Genomic DNA, 12,423 nt, shown 5'->3' with positions numbered 1-12,423 from the left:
TCTACTTCCAGTAAAATGATTGATGATGATGATGATGATAATGATAATAGAGATAGTTGTAATTGTGTTGAAAAGTTAAGGAAAATTGGTGATGGTGGAGTTTCGTTTAAAGAGATGTCAAATAAACGTGAGTTATTTTGGTTAGCTTTTTATTTGCATGAAAAAAAATATGTTAAATTTTTTTACAATATCATTAAACAGCAAGGCTATTTGAGCCACACAACTATAAACCAAGAATATAAAACTGCTAATAAAAAACATTCCTCTAAGTTAAAAGATTCTTCCATGTATCTTGTAAATACAATAAATGGATGTACCCATTAACTACTTTTTGCTAATTTTTTTGATTTTATTTTTTGTTTAGAATTTCAATATGCTTTGTTCATGGATATGCAGAAAAATTTTCGCCAGATCCAAGATACGCAAGCGCAAATCCTAGATAGGCTTAAAAACATTGAACAAAGTGGAGACGTCGATTTTAGTTTGAATGTTGACGATATTGAAAAAGAACCAATAAATTCAATTGAGAGATTCGATATTATTGAAAATATTTTAAAAACAAGCTCAAATGCAAGAAAACGCAAGGTAATATATATATATATATATATATATATATATATATATATATATATATATATATATATATATATATATATATATATATATATATATATATATATATATATATAACTAATATTTAACCATATTTTTATTTTATTTTTTAAATTAATTATTAAGGTTACTCAAATGAAAGCAGTTGGAGGAGCGACTCCACGGAAAACGATTAAAAATGTTTTGAATGAAATCATGACCCAAGGTATTCAGGCATTGTTTAGCAAGGACGGTAGAAAAGGAAAGAGAAAATTTACAGGCACTGCTCATTATAAATGCATAAAAGGTGAGCATTGAATGCAAATTTGAAGCTATTGCATCTTACTTAAGACTGAATATTTTTGCTAACGTTAAGCAGAGGAACATGAAGCAGTATTTCATTGCTTATTTTCCGCTATTCATTGTTTGCAAATATATTTGCTGTCGTTTTCCGTTTTAATTTAGTTTTTTATGTACGACCTTCCAAAACTGATAACATAGTAATATAAATTTTTATTGTTGTTGTTTTCATTTAAAATAAATTTTTATTGGGGTATGTGAGGCTCCATAGCCGTGGTAAAAACAACTCATCTAGGAGAAAGAAAACTCGAATATCAAATTCCCACTTTAATATGGTATGGGCAGTAGGGCAGGTCGAATTACAACTTTTTTTCGATTTCAGTGTTTGGCATTATGGAGATAATTTCTAAACAGTCCAAAAACACATCCTGGAAAATTTTATGAAATTAAAATAGTTTCTTCATGAGCGATTTTAGCTTTGAAGTTGGGTCCTAAGGCTTTCCGCGCAACGTTTACTGCGGCATTGTATTATAAATTCAGGACCCAACTAATTTATATATAAAATAAAATAAATAAAAAGCAAAAGGACTGACAGTTACTTAGAAATAAAGAAAAACAAAATAAAGTACTCTAAGTCAAAAAATATTTTTTTTTTCTAAGTTAGATATTCATACTTTAACAAAATTCTTTTGTAAATTCTGGTCTGGATTTTATAAAAAAAACGCAAATTTAAAATGTTGAAAATTTGTTTAATGGTTATATCAGGGGTCTAAAACTGTAATCCTGCGGCTCTTTTTTAAAATTATTTAATGAATATTTATTTTAACTATTTAATGAAAAACCTCTCAAACTTAAATAGGTTGCCGACGCCTGGGTTATATAATAGAATATTTGTAAAATAGAAAACTATCTTAATTATTTCAGATAAGTTAAATTTATCCAATAAGTTAAATTTTAATAACGATTATTAAAAACCTTTGAAATAACTGTCAAAATTTTAAATTATATAAAAGATTCCATAAAAAAAATTGCATTTAGATCTTTTTATTTATTAAGAACCACGCGAGGTAATGACTAACTCAAAAATTATTGTACATTTTTATTAAAGTTTAATTTTACATGTACAAGTAGCAATAAATTAGTTTTTAAATTAACAAAAAATATCATCATATGTCTCACCGTAATAACGTTTAGACATAAAACTCTTTCTATGCTTTTTGCTTAGAATTTTTGCTAAAATATGCTTATGACGTGCTTCCTTTCCAAAAACAGTACGAGAAGCCATGGAAACAAGTTGTACAGATCTCTCAACACTCTGTGAATGTGAAGGAAGACCTGGGAGGTCAATTTTTTCTCCAGATAATAACTTTTCTACTATCTCTTCATCAGTAGTATCTTGAGTTGTTGCTGGTTCATCTATGTCTTCATCAAAAATGTTTATGAGCTCATACCATATATGAGCATCAATGTTAATTTCTGGAATTTTATTAATTCTGTTTATTACTTGGCCATCTTTTTTACGATTTCTAATATCAAGTAATCTCTGCATTGCTATTGATCTTATATATATTTCCTCTGACTTTAACATTGAGTACAAAATATTCTCAGAAAGTAGGCAAAAAGTATTGAACCTTAAGTTTGCTAAGCAAATATCTTGCACCTCTTTTCCTTGGAGCTTGATTTGGTTAATCATAAAATATATAATTGATGGAGCTTCGTGTAACTTATTGCTCTTTTTATGGAGGAACCATGTAGGAACATAGACTTGGACAATATAGGTTACCAAAATAATTAATTTAGAATCAGGAACTAGTACTCGGACATATAAAGACATCAACCGTATTGCCAATGTTAACCAACGAGAATGATTAAGGGGACCAATTTTCCAACTTGAATATTTAACACTCCTATTTCCAGTGGCAATTGCAATGCAATATTCATATAAAAGCCTCTGGTCACTACTTAAATCATCTAAAATTTCTTTTTCTAAAACAATAATTGGAGACTTAATAACACCAAAATGAACAACTAAATTAAGCTCATTATTGATATTTGCCATTTTACCTAAAGGTCCAGCAAAATGGTTTAGTGAATTAGTTACTCCATCAATTTTTTTAAACAAAGATCTAAAGGGAAGCTCATTCTGATGAAAATTGCAGCCTATAGTCTGAAGTTTTTGTCCTAGTTTTTTCTCTAACTCCACAACCATTCCTGCTTTATGACCTGTGTTTGTGGAAGTATTGTCTGCCAAAACTGCTTTTAGAGTGTTTAAAGAATCATACTCTTCAAGAACTTCGTATAGGCACTGAACTTGCTTTTTTCCTGTTGCTCTAACAAGAGGTAAAACTTTGTGAGTAAGATACTCCCCACTGTAAAGGTTAGGGAGAAGTTCTTTAGTCACAGTCATGTGATGTTCTTTCTCTGTTGATCTCTTTAACACAACCTCACCATCTTCTCTTTTTATTTCTCTTATAACTAAAGTTTCATTATCAATTTTACCATCAACACCAAGGCAAACAAACTTTCTGTTATTTTCAAAGGATTCTAAGTCTGACAATACTTTAACTGACTTTTTTTGTCTGTCTATTTTGGATTTGTCTAAAACTAAACTTGATATAATTGCTGGATCATTAAACAGTCCTGATAGATCGAGCAAAAGAGCATTTCCTAATGCAGCTCCAATCAAACTTCCTATATCGTTTCTGATCAACTCAATAGCAAACTTTGGAAACTTCCAAAGATTGTAAATTCCTGATGGACTTCTTGCAGACTCCCATATCTAAAAGAAAAGTTATAAAGTTAATTAACAAAAAAATTTTATATAAAAAAATTATATGTTAAAAAAAAGAAAGTAAATTTAAAAAATGTAACAATGAACTAAGTTTCGATTTATTAGTTAATTACCTCACTTGAGCTAGAAATAACAGATTCTGAATCAGATTCTGATAATACTATTTCTGGAAGTAAATTAAATGTTTCTTGTTGTAATGATTGTTCCATATTTTTATGTTCAGTTTTATGTTTCTTTAAATATCCTTTTCTAGACCTTTCACAATCAACTGAGCCAAGTTGAAATGATCCTTTAGGACCTGACTTATCTCTCTGGTTTTTTAAATATAACCTTTCTTCTACAGGAACCTAAATATTATTTGATAATATTGAGAAATTGCATATGAATTTCATAGTATTAAACTTTATCACTCTAGTAATATACTTGTGTTCATTTTATTTAAAAAAAACTTTTATTTTATTTATTTATTATTAAAAAATAACATAGTACTTTTTTATCTGGACTACATGTGCATAAAATATGAGTATTAGGACAATTATCTTGACTACATTTGATATTTTTATCATTACAAAGTACAACTTTAAGGTCACATGTGCAGGAATTGATATCAAAAAGCCTATCCAATTTTTTAGAAGTGTTTTTTTCTGTTAATACTTTGCATTTTCTTCGGTTAATTAACCTGGATATATTTAGAAGTACTCCAACTTTTTTTTCGACACAATATGTGGACATTAATGGTAGCCGAGTGTTAACTTTTTTCCAAATCATGATTACTTTTTCAGCTATCAGTTTTACAATTACGCTAAAGCAATAACTTGGATAAGTATTGTTAAAAAAATAAAAATCTTGAATAATCTGTCTGTTTGTGGGTGGTTCTGTATTTGCAAGAGGGTTAGGAGTTCCACCAAACTTGCTTTTTGTGCAATTTCGTGTTTTACGCTTGTTTGAAAACATTATTTTTCGTCCACAAAACTTTCTTTTTCCCACACAATTATAACATTTGTTTATTTTGCGTAAGTGCGGCAATCTTTAATTTGTATAAAAATGTAAGTGATAAAGATGGCGTTGCAAAAAAATTTTTAATTAAATATACCAATATTTAAAATCATTTTAGCTCAACTTAAACTTCATTAAAACAAAAAAAATTTTACCAAGCACATTTTTTTCACCTATTAATCAAATCTCTTTATTACCAAACCCCTGATTCCAAAATCGACCTGCCCTAATGGGCAGGAGGAGCTCATAAACATTGGCTGGTAATGTTTTGTACAATAGGTTTACTTGGAAGGGCATCCAGTTGTAAAATTTGTTTCAAATTATACATAATATCATTCTCATTAGGAAATGATAATATGGAAACCCGTCTTAGCCATATAATTGTGGAACCATGTACTTTAAATTCTATAATAATAATTATTATTATAAATAATTTGTTGATTTTTTGGTTTAAATTTTACTTAGCTTTTGATTTTAATTAAAATTTGTATTGATTTTCTAAAACATGCCCTATAATTGAAAGACAATTTTGACAAATATTATATCTTAGAAGCCGTTGTTGGTGACAAAATTGGTTACGATTCAAGCAGCATCGAAGGTGCTATTGGCGACATATTGAAACGAGCCAAAAAATAATGTCTTTTCTCTTTTTTTGCGTGGCGAACATCGTGGTGAACAGACGCGTTTTCTTACAGTTAAATATTTTTTGGAATTTTTTTAATTCGTTAAATAAAAATTGATATGTCTAAATCAGAAGAGTTAGTTTCGATTGCTATGATGAGAGAGCTACTAAATATTCAAAAAGAAACAATTTTGTCTTTTTTTCATGAAGCATTATCGAACATAAATGAGAGGTTTGATAACTTTCAATCTAGTTTTAAAGAAGTTCGGCGAGAACTCGACGAAATGAAATCTGGATTAAATTTTGTTGGCGATGTATTCAACGATAAAGCTAGAGCAGTTGAGGAAAAAATTAATAAAGTTCACGATGATTTATCAAATGTACGAAAAATGCAGGGTAAAATATCTTCTGACAATATTGAGTTAAAATTAAAAAGCGTTGATATTGAAGACCGTAACAGAAGAAACAATTTAAGAATTGACGGGGTCGTTGAAAATAACGAAGAAAAGAATTGGGAAATCACAAAGAAAAAGGTAAAGCAACTATTTAAAGATAATCTTGGTATTGAAAAAGATATTATAATTGATCGGGCTCATCGAGTGGGAGTAGCTAATGATAAACGAGAACGAACAATTGTCTTGAAGCTCCGGGATTACGAGGACAAAAAAACAATTTTGGAAAGAGCAACAAAATTAAAAGGAACTAATATCTTTCTAAATGAAGATTTTAGTTTTACCACGCGAAAAATTCGAAAAGAACTTTTTGATCAGGCGAAGATACATCGTCAAAATGGCTATTTTGCAAAAGTTGTTTACAACAAACTAATTGTTCACGAATTTCGAGAAAACACCCGCAACACAGATGTTATTCCGACATGCGTAAACGAGTAAGCGTTTTGAGTATTTTAGTTTTTAATTATATTAAATATTTTTAAATTATACATTTTTAAAAAATGGCAGCGCTTTTTCCACAGAAATTAGATTTTCACAATTTAAATTTAGACTTTTTTGAGGACAACTTTATAAATAACCTATCAGAAGAAAATATAAATATTTTTCAAGAAACTCAAATGAACTTAATTAACACACCGTATATTGATCCTTTTGAATTTAAAGTAATAGCAGATGATGGCTCATTTTCTGTATTACACATAAACATTAGAAGCATGCAGCAAAATTTTGATAAACTTAAAGAATTTTTAAATATTTTAAACTACACGTTCGACATCATATCTATTTCAGAGACTTGGCATGATACAGAAAGTTCTCTTGAATTAAATTCTAATTATATATTACCATTTTATAAACTAATAAGTCAATCAAGAGGAAATGGGAAAAAAGGAGGAGGATTAGGAATTTATGTCTTAGAAAAGTATGCTTTCAAAATAAAAAATATACTATGCTTTTCAAATGATAACTATGAAAGCCTTTTCATTGAAATTATTAATAAAAAATACCGAAACATTTTAGTTGGATGTGTTTATCGTCCACCGAGTGGAAAAATAAAAAATTTCGAAACCTTTATCAAAAATACGATTATGAAAATAAATAAAAAAAATAAGACTTTATATATAACTGGTGACATAAATCTTGATGCTCTTTCTAACATAAAATTTCCAAAAATAAAATCTTTTTTTGATATGCTTTTTAAATTTAATGTCTTGTCAACTATTAATAAACCAACGCGAGTAACAAAAACCTCTGCAACAGCAATAGACAATATTTTTATCAATAATTATTTAGAAACGACATTTGAAACCGGTATATTTTTGACAGATATTAGCGATCATTTCCCGATATTCATAAAAATAAAAAACTTTAAATCTATGTCTGATTGTCATTCAAAAATTATACATTTAATAAAACGAAATTTAAAATTGAGTAACACTAATAAATTAACAAGTAGACTAAAACAAGAAACATGGAACAACGTATATAAATGTAAAGATACTAATGAAGCTTACAATGCCTTTTTAAGTACATTTTTGGAGTACTTTAATGAAACCTGTCCAAAAGAGATAATAACAACTAAGTCAAAAGCAATTGCTAATCCGTGGATGGATAAATCGTTATTAAAGTGCTCAAAAAAAAAAAAAAAACTTTACAATAAATTTTTGAAAAATAGAAACAATGATAATAAAAAAAATTACAAAAATTATAAATTTTTTTATCAAGATCTCATTAAAAATGCAAAAAAAAAATATTACAGTAATCAAATTAACAAATGCAAATTTGATAGCAAAAAAACTTGGTCCATCATTAATCTCATAATGGGAAGAGAAAAACTAAATTCACCTTCTCTTCCTAAACGAATTGTTATTGAAAATAACGATATATTTTGTCAAAAACAAATTTCAGAAGAATTCAATAAATATTTTACAAATATTGGTCCTAATCTTGTAAATAAAATTGTACCAACATCTGTATCATTTAAAACATATCTTAAAACCACGAATAACGTTACCATGCTTGATTATGAATTAGGCTATGAAGAATTAGAGGCAGCCTTTGCCTCCTTAAAAAAAAAAAAGGCTCCAGGATTTGATGAGATATCTAGTGATATAGTTATTGCAAACAAACACAGTCTTAATAGACCCCTGATTCATATACTTAAGCTCTCATTAAATTCTGGGATATTTCCGGATGTACTTAAATTGGCAAAAGTAATTCCATTATACAAATGTAATGATCATTCTGACATTTCAAACTACAGGCCTATATCAATACTTTCTGTATTTTCAAAACTCTTCGAACGTGTAGTTTATAATAGAATCTATGATTACTTCATTAAAAACAATTTTTTTTACCCAAATCAGTTTGGCTTTCAAAAAAATCTCTCTACAGAACATGCAATCATTGAAATAGTAAATCAAATAACTAATGGTTTTGAAAATAATAAATTTACTTTAGGAGTGTTTCTTGATTTATCAAAAGCATTCGATACAGTGGACCATTGCATTCTATTAGATAAATTAAGGCATTACGGAATAATAAATAAAACTTATTATTGGATTAAAAGCTATCTTACAAACAGAAAACAATATGTAAATAATGTTCAATCTGGAGTATTAAATGTCATATGTGGAGTCCCGCAAGGATCGATTCTTGGTCCACTTCTTTTTCTAATATATATAAATGACTTTTGTAATGCATCTTCAAAAATGAACTCGGTCATGTTTGCAGATGACACAAACTTATTTCTCACCAACAATGATATCAAGAAATTATATGCAGACATGAATATTGAATTGTGTAAAGTAAACAACTGGTTTAAGGCAAACAAACTCTCACTTAACGCTGAGAAAACAAAGTATATACTATTTCACAAAAAAACACAAGAAGAAAATCTTCCTCTCAAGTTGCCTAACCTATCTCTAAATGATAAACTAGTAAATAAGCAATCCAATATAAGATTCTTAGGAATCATTGTTGATGAAAAATTATCCTGGCTTCCACATATAATATATATCCAGTCAAAAATCACCAAAATAATAGGTTTGATGTATCGAATTCGCTCCTACGTCAATAAAAATAGTCTTAAATTAATCTACTTTGGGCTAATTCATAGCCTCATCAGCTATGCAAACATTTCATGGGCAAGTACTCAAGCGGCAAAGATTAAAAAAATTTATAGTCTTCAAAAACATGCCTGCAGAATCATTTACTCAAAAAATAGGCGTGAACACGCTAAGCCCTTAATGAAAGATATGAAAATGATGAATGTGTTTGAAATAAATATCTACCAGCATTTAATTTTCATGTATCGTTATAATCACAATATCTCTCCTATAAGCTTTAATAACAAGTTTAAAATAAATAAAAATGATAGCTATAATCTTAGAGCGAATATGTCCAACACATATAAACTGCCTCGAATAATAAACAAATATTCAGAGTACAGCATTCTATATCGAGGTCCAAAAGTATGGAATACTTTTCAAAAAGGATTCAAAGGTACGGTAAATTCGTTAAGTTCATTCAAGTTTTTAACAAAAAAAGAAATTTTTAAAATATAAGAAACGTTTTTGGTTAATGATACTTTGAATAATTTCTCATAAATCTGTTTTTGTTTTATTTCTACTTTTGTTGGTTGCTTATCAATTTTATTAGCGAATTACGCGTTTTATTACGATATTTTATTGAAATTTTATTACGCATATTGTAACATATTACGATATTTTTTTTGAAATCTTGTTATAGGGGCTCTATGAAAAGATTGTGATAACGTACTGTTATCCTCATCTTCTTTGAGCCCCTATCTGTTTTACTTATTTTATTTATTGAAATTTTATATTACGAAGTTGTAAAATCTTATATTATATTAAAACAGAGAAGAAAAAAAAAAAAAAAAAAAAATTTGTAGATTGTATTTATTATATACGTTTAAAAATATTATTCTTTTTATTTTTTATAATGAATTGTGTCTTGAATCCCTAAACACGTGTGTATTCAATTTAGGCCCCGTGGGAAAAAAACTTCATTTCTTACACCAAATGACTCCGTTTTTTATAGTTGTTAGAAATTAAGTCGGTATGAGAATTAGCTGAATAAAATTCAATGTTGAATTTTATTCAGCTTAATCATTATTAATGATCAAAATATAATAATCAAAAGACCACAATAGACGTCATTTGGACGTCCAAAGGTTATTTTGTCCGTTTAATATTAATTAAAATGCCCGTTTAAACGGACAAAATAACCCTTGGGCGTCCAAATGACGTCTATTGTATACTTTTGAACGGACTTTTTTGGACGTCCTCGAACGTACTTTAAACGTCCGAAATAGACGGACGAAAGTCGTTTCATTTAGTACGTCCAAAGGACGTCCATTGTGGACGTCCGAACGGACCGTTTTGGACGTCCTTGGACGTACTATGGACGTCCGCGTGCCCACTGGGATGGTGAGGTCTTTACAATTGAAATAATAAACAAAAAATTTAAAAATATACTGGTGCCCACCTGTTACAGACCACCTGTTGGTATAAAAAACTTTTGAAATCATCTAAAACAAATATTTCTTAAAAATAACAAAGAGCACAAAATATTATTCTGTACTGGAGATATAAATATAAACTGTCTACAGTACGATGAAGATGCTGTTACCAAAGCTTTTTTTGACGATATGTTTCAACATTACATCTTTCCTATAATAAACAAACCAACCCGGGTAACATTTAATTCAATCACCGCAATAGACAACATATTGACTAATTCATTATATGATTCTTCATTAAAAGCAGGTGTAATCAAAACGGATATATCCGATCACTTTCCGATATACTTTTCCTTTTTTAAAGATACAAATAATAATAACTCTAAAATCAAAGTCTATAAACGAAAAATTAATAATTTTACTATTCAACAGTTTAAAGACTCACTATCGGCAGTAAGGTGGGATAGGATTTATCAAGAATGCAACCTCGGGCATACCAACTCCGCTTATAATGAATTTATAGAAATATTATAGAACAAGAATTAAAAGTAAAATACTTACAATGTCCATGGATTACCAGAGGTATAAAAAAATTTCAAAGAAAAAAAAAACTTTACATCAAGTATTTAAAAAATAGAAATGAAAAAAATCTAAATACTCACAAAAAATACAAAAAATTTATTTGAAAAAATAAAAAAAAGTTCAAACAAAAATTACTACTCGAACCAAATAAAAAATGCAACTGGTGACTTGGAAAAACATGGAATACTATAAAAGAAATAATTGAGAACAAAAGAGTAAAATCAAATAGTTTACCTGCTCAAATAATCATAGATAATATAAAGTACAGTGACAAAAATACGATTGCTGAAAAAATAAACGAATTTTTTATTGCTCTAAATTCCTTAAAATTAAATAAAACTCCATGTATAGATGATATCTGTAGTAGAGTAGTGGCAAATGTCTTTACAACGTTAAATAAACCTATATTTGAAATTTTTAAGTCTTCGATTAGAACAGGAGTTGTACCAGACAACTTTAAAGTAGCTAAAGTAGTACCAATATTTAAAACAGGTGAAACATACTTAGTTAATAATTATAGGCCTATCTTAGTACGCCCTACCTTTTCTCGAAAGAATAATCTATAACAGATTGTATGAGTTTTTAATCCAAAATAAAATTCTAAATAAAAGTCAATTTGGTTTCCTAAAACAATATTCAACTGAACACGCAAACTTATTTTATTCTTCGAACTCAATCAAAGACCTTTATGAATGCATGAACAAAGAGCTTAAAAAATTAAATATATGGTTGAAACTAAATAAGTTATCACTAAATACCACTTTTTATTATGATATGTTATACGTGGTAATATTATGTTATATGTATATATATATTTTTTTTACGAGATCCACTTAAAAGCTGTTTTTCTAAGTAACTGTATTATAAATAAAGTGAATTTCAATATCTTTATAACTTTTAACGAGCAAATTATATTAAAAAACTAATGAAAATTGTTTAAACTTTGTTTTTTGATTGAAAAAATATAATTAAAAAATGCATTTATAATCCTAATTTAATGTTAGAGTTTATAATATTTGACATTTTTCTAAAAAAAGATTCATTTACGGATGTTTTGAATCAAATTTTGATAAATATTCGCATTTCTTTAAAAAAGCTCTTGGGAGTTTTTTAAGCTAATATGACCTCCGTGCATAATGCCAAATTATTAAAACTTAGTATTAAAATGTAAAATTAAAAGTTTTTTAAATCTGTGAACAAAAGAATAAGAAGCCAAATTTATTTAAGCACTTTTTTTTCAAAACTGACAATTTGTTTTGAATCGCAGTTTTTGTTAAAATAGAGTACATGCTGATTATACCGTCGAGTGGGGTTGTTTTAATACCCGGGGTAATTTGATAATTTTTTTGGAATTGCTCGTTCAGTATATTATCTTTAAAATATCTTTGTAATATTATTTTATTATCTTTTCTTTTTTCAGTTTCTTTGGTTTAAAATAAATAAACACTAATCAAAAGTTAACTAAAGTTTCATAAAATCGATTTGAAAGGTAAAAAACATATTATAGTTGTTAAAAATGAAAAAAGTTTATAAAAAGAGGGTATGAAAGTGTAAAATACGTTTTGTAAACAATAATTAATATATAACTATAGGTACATACCTGCCTATA

The 12,423-nt window shown here is 27.8% G+C and overlaps 3 protein-coding genes across 3 annotated transcripts; 2 read left to right on the top strand and 1 right to left on the bottom strand.

Moving 5' to 3' along the window:
- Positions 1-942, top strand: LOC124807853 (uncharacterized). Its single transcript, XM_065796638.1, has 3 exons — positions 1-127; positions 365-585; positions 739-942. The coding sequence occupies exons 1-3, from the start codon at positions 16-18 to the stop codon at positions 907-909; spliced, it is 504 nt and encodes a 167-aa protein (XP_065652710.1). The 5' UTR covers positions 1-15; the 3' UTR covers positions 910-942.
- A 1,099-nt stretch (positions 943-2,041) lies between these two features.
- LOC136080224 (uncharacterized) lies at positions 2,042-4,691 on the bottom strand. Its single transcript, XM_065796838.1, has 3 exons — positions 4,172-4,691; positions 3,796-4,029; positions 2,042-3,670 (listed from the first exon to the last, which is right to left on the bottom strand). The coding sequence occupies exons 1-3, from the start codon at positions 4,634-4,636 to the stop codon at positions 2,042-2,044; spliced, it is 2,328 nt and encodes a 775-aa protein (XP_065652910.1). The 5' UTR covers positions 4,637-4,691.
- Positions 4,692-5,419: 728 nt separating this feature from the next.
- LOC136080223 (uncharacterized) lies at positions 5,420-6,190 on the top strand. Its single transcript, XM_065796837.1, has one exon. The coding sequence runs from the start codon at positions 5,420-5,422 to the stop codon at positions 6,188-6,190; it is 771 nt and encodes a 256-aa protein (XP_065652909.1).
- Positions 6,191-12,423: the final 6,233 nt, after the last annotated feature.

Source organism: Hydra vulgaris, chromosome 05 (assembly GCF_038396675.1).
Source record: "Hydra vulgaris chromosome 05, alternate assembly HydraT2T_AEP".
Taxonomy (NCBI): domain Eukaryota; kingdom Metazoa; phylum Cnidaria; class Hydrozoa; order Anthoathecata; family Hydridae; genus Hydra; species Hydra vulgaris.
Note: the sequence above shows the minus strand (reverse complement) of the source record. Positions and strands in the feature narration are given on the sequence as shown.

Coding starts and splice junctions, on each gene's coding strand:
- LOC124807853 (XM_065796638.1), top strand. CDS start 16: ATGATTGATGATGATGATGATGATAATGATAATAGAGATAGTTGTAAT. Junction 128..364: donor TAAAGAGATGTCAAATAAAC/GTGAGTTATTTT, acceptor TTTTTTGTTTAG/AATTTCAATATGCTTTGTTC. Junction 586..738: donor CAAATGCAAGAAAACGCAAG/GTAATATATATA, acceptor TTAATTATTAAG/GTTACTCAAATGAAAGCAGT.
- LOC136080224 (XM_065796838.1), bottom strand. CDS start 4,636: ATGTTTTCAAACAAGCGTAAAACACGAAATTGCACAAAAAGCAAGTTT. Junction 4,030..4,171: donor CATGTAGTCCAGATAAAAAA/GTACTATGTTAT, acceptor AATAATATTTAG/GTTCCTGTAGAAGAAAGGTT. Junction 3,671..3,795: donor TTATTTCTAGCTCAAGTGAG/GTAATTAACTAA, acceptor CTTTTCTTTTAG/ATATGGGAGTCTGCAAGAAG.
- LOC136080223 (XM_065796837.1), top strand. CDS start 5,420: ATGTCTAAATCAGAAGAGTTAGTTTCGATTGCTATGATGAGAGAGCTA.